We start from the raw sequence: 1576 nt of genomic DNA, 5'->3' as shown, positions 1-1576 counted from the left end.
GCCCCTGAACGGCTGCCCCCGGGGCGCTAAGACATCAAAACAGTGCAGCCTGGAGATGGTGACGAACGAGGCAGAGCTGCCCATGGTCTCCATCTTCAAGCAGAAGCGGGTGAAGGGCTGGTGGCCGTTCGTGGCCAGAGATGAGAACGATGAGCTGGAGATCACTGTAAGGACGGGGGGAAAGGGAGGGATTTTGCATCCTGGGGGTTGATTTCTTTGCAGACACCCTCAGGTCACCGTGTCTTGGGTTGCTGGGTGCTTTGCCTGGGTCTCAGCACAACTCTCTGCTCTCCACAGGGGAAAGTGGAGGCTGAGCTGCACCTCCTGACCGCGGAGGAGGCAGAGAAATCCCCTGCTGGGCTGGCTCGCAACGAGCCTGACCCACTGGAGAAACCCAAGTAAGCAGGAAACCCCGCTCCTCAGCTTCTGGAAATGCTGTGGGGTGGTCCCCAGGGAGGAAGGGTCACACTGGGGGGTGCAAGAATGGGGGTTATGGGCAGAACATCTCAGCTGGCTCCCCCTCATTGCCTGCTATTCACCCCATTACTCTTCCTTTTCTTGGCTCCATCCCCTTTCCTTGGCATCCCACCACCTCCTTCTCCTCCTCCTCCTCTCCAGCCCTCACCAGCAGGTTCCAGCTTCAACTGGGACCCTCACAACTGCTCCATCCAGCACATGTCACACTGCCTCCCCTTGTCCGCCCTCCTCACCCTCCTGGTTGGGCTCTTTTGCTCAGTGCAGGCTTGCCAAGGGAAGGAGATCCTGCACCTCCATTTGCCTGCTATGTCTATTGTGCCAATGCCGGCCATGCATCCCTTCTCCATGGCATTAATGATATTTGGGTATAATATATTGGGCATACTAGTATTGGGTATAATGATATTTGGGATATTTGGGATAAATGGGGTATTTACTTTCCCTGCAGCCGCCCAGACACATCCTTCATCTGGTTCCTGAACCCGCTCAAGTCCATCAAATACCTCATCTGCACCCGCTACAAGTGGCTCATCATCAAAATCGTGCTGGCCCTCTTGCTCCTCATCATGGTGGCCCTCTTCCTCTACAGCATGCCAGGATACATGGTCAAGAAGCTGCTGGGAGCATGAAGTGTGGGAACCTCCCCACAACCCCAGCCCCACGCCACAACCTCCCCCAGCCCCATGCCCTTCTCCTCTCAGCAGCTTTGGGGGGCATCTCCTGGGTCTCCTCTTTCACATTCCTCCTCGTGGCTTTGGTCCCAGAGAAATGGGGCCAGAGGATGGGGTCGAGCCCGGGGCTGCGCATCCCTCACAGGGGCTGGTGGAGGTGCCCAGGTGGCTGCTGCGGGGCACCGAGGCTGGGGGTCTTAGAGACCTTTGGGGCCATGGCCCGTGCCCTCCTGGGGAGCTCTCCCTGAGGGGAAGGGGAGCGAGACCTGGGGCTGCATCGTCCAAAAGGCTCCTTGGAGGGACACTGAGAAACCAGGATGAAGCGGGGACCTGGGATGGAGCAGCTGGGGACACATCAGTTCCCCCAGGTTGGGGACGAGGCACAGCGTGGCCCCAACGCCTTGTCCACCCCTGCCAGCAGTGTCCCT

At 58.6% G+C, this 1576-nt stretch overlaps 1 protein-coding gene across 1 annotated transcript in view; it reads left to right on the top strand.

The window, feature by feature from the left end:
* The window catches only part of LOC104538533 (otoferlin-like), a gene marked incomplete at its 5' end in the record, with an annotated part of 19682 nt that extends 18576 nt beyond the window's left edge, over positions 1 to 1106 (top strand). The window contains 3 exons of the mRNA XM_010181766.1: positions 1 to 166; positions 298 to 398; positions 926 to 1106. The exon at positions 1 to 166 is cut by the window's left edge and continues 2 nt beyond it. Of these exons, the coding sequence (XP_010180068.1) occupies positions 1 to 166; positions 298 to 398; positions 926 to 1106 (448 nt within the window). The remainder of the gene's footprint in view (positions 167 to 297; positions 399 to 925) is intronic.
* Between the last annotated feature and the right edge of the window lie 470 nt (positions 1107 to 1576).

This window comes from Mesitornis unicolor, unplaced genomic scaffold, assembly GCF_000695765.1.
Source record: "Mesitornis unicolor isolate BGI_N332 unplaced genomic scaffold, ASM69576v1 scaffold3463, whole genome shotgun sequence".
Classification (NCBI taxonomy): domain Eukaryota; kingdom Metazoa; phylum Chordata; class Aves; order Mesitornithiformes; family Mesitornithidae; genus Mesitornis; species Mesitornis unicolor.
The sequence above is the reverse complement of the archived record's forward strand: the minus strand, read 5'-3'. Positions and strand labels throughout refer to the sequence as shown.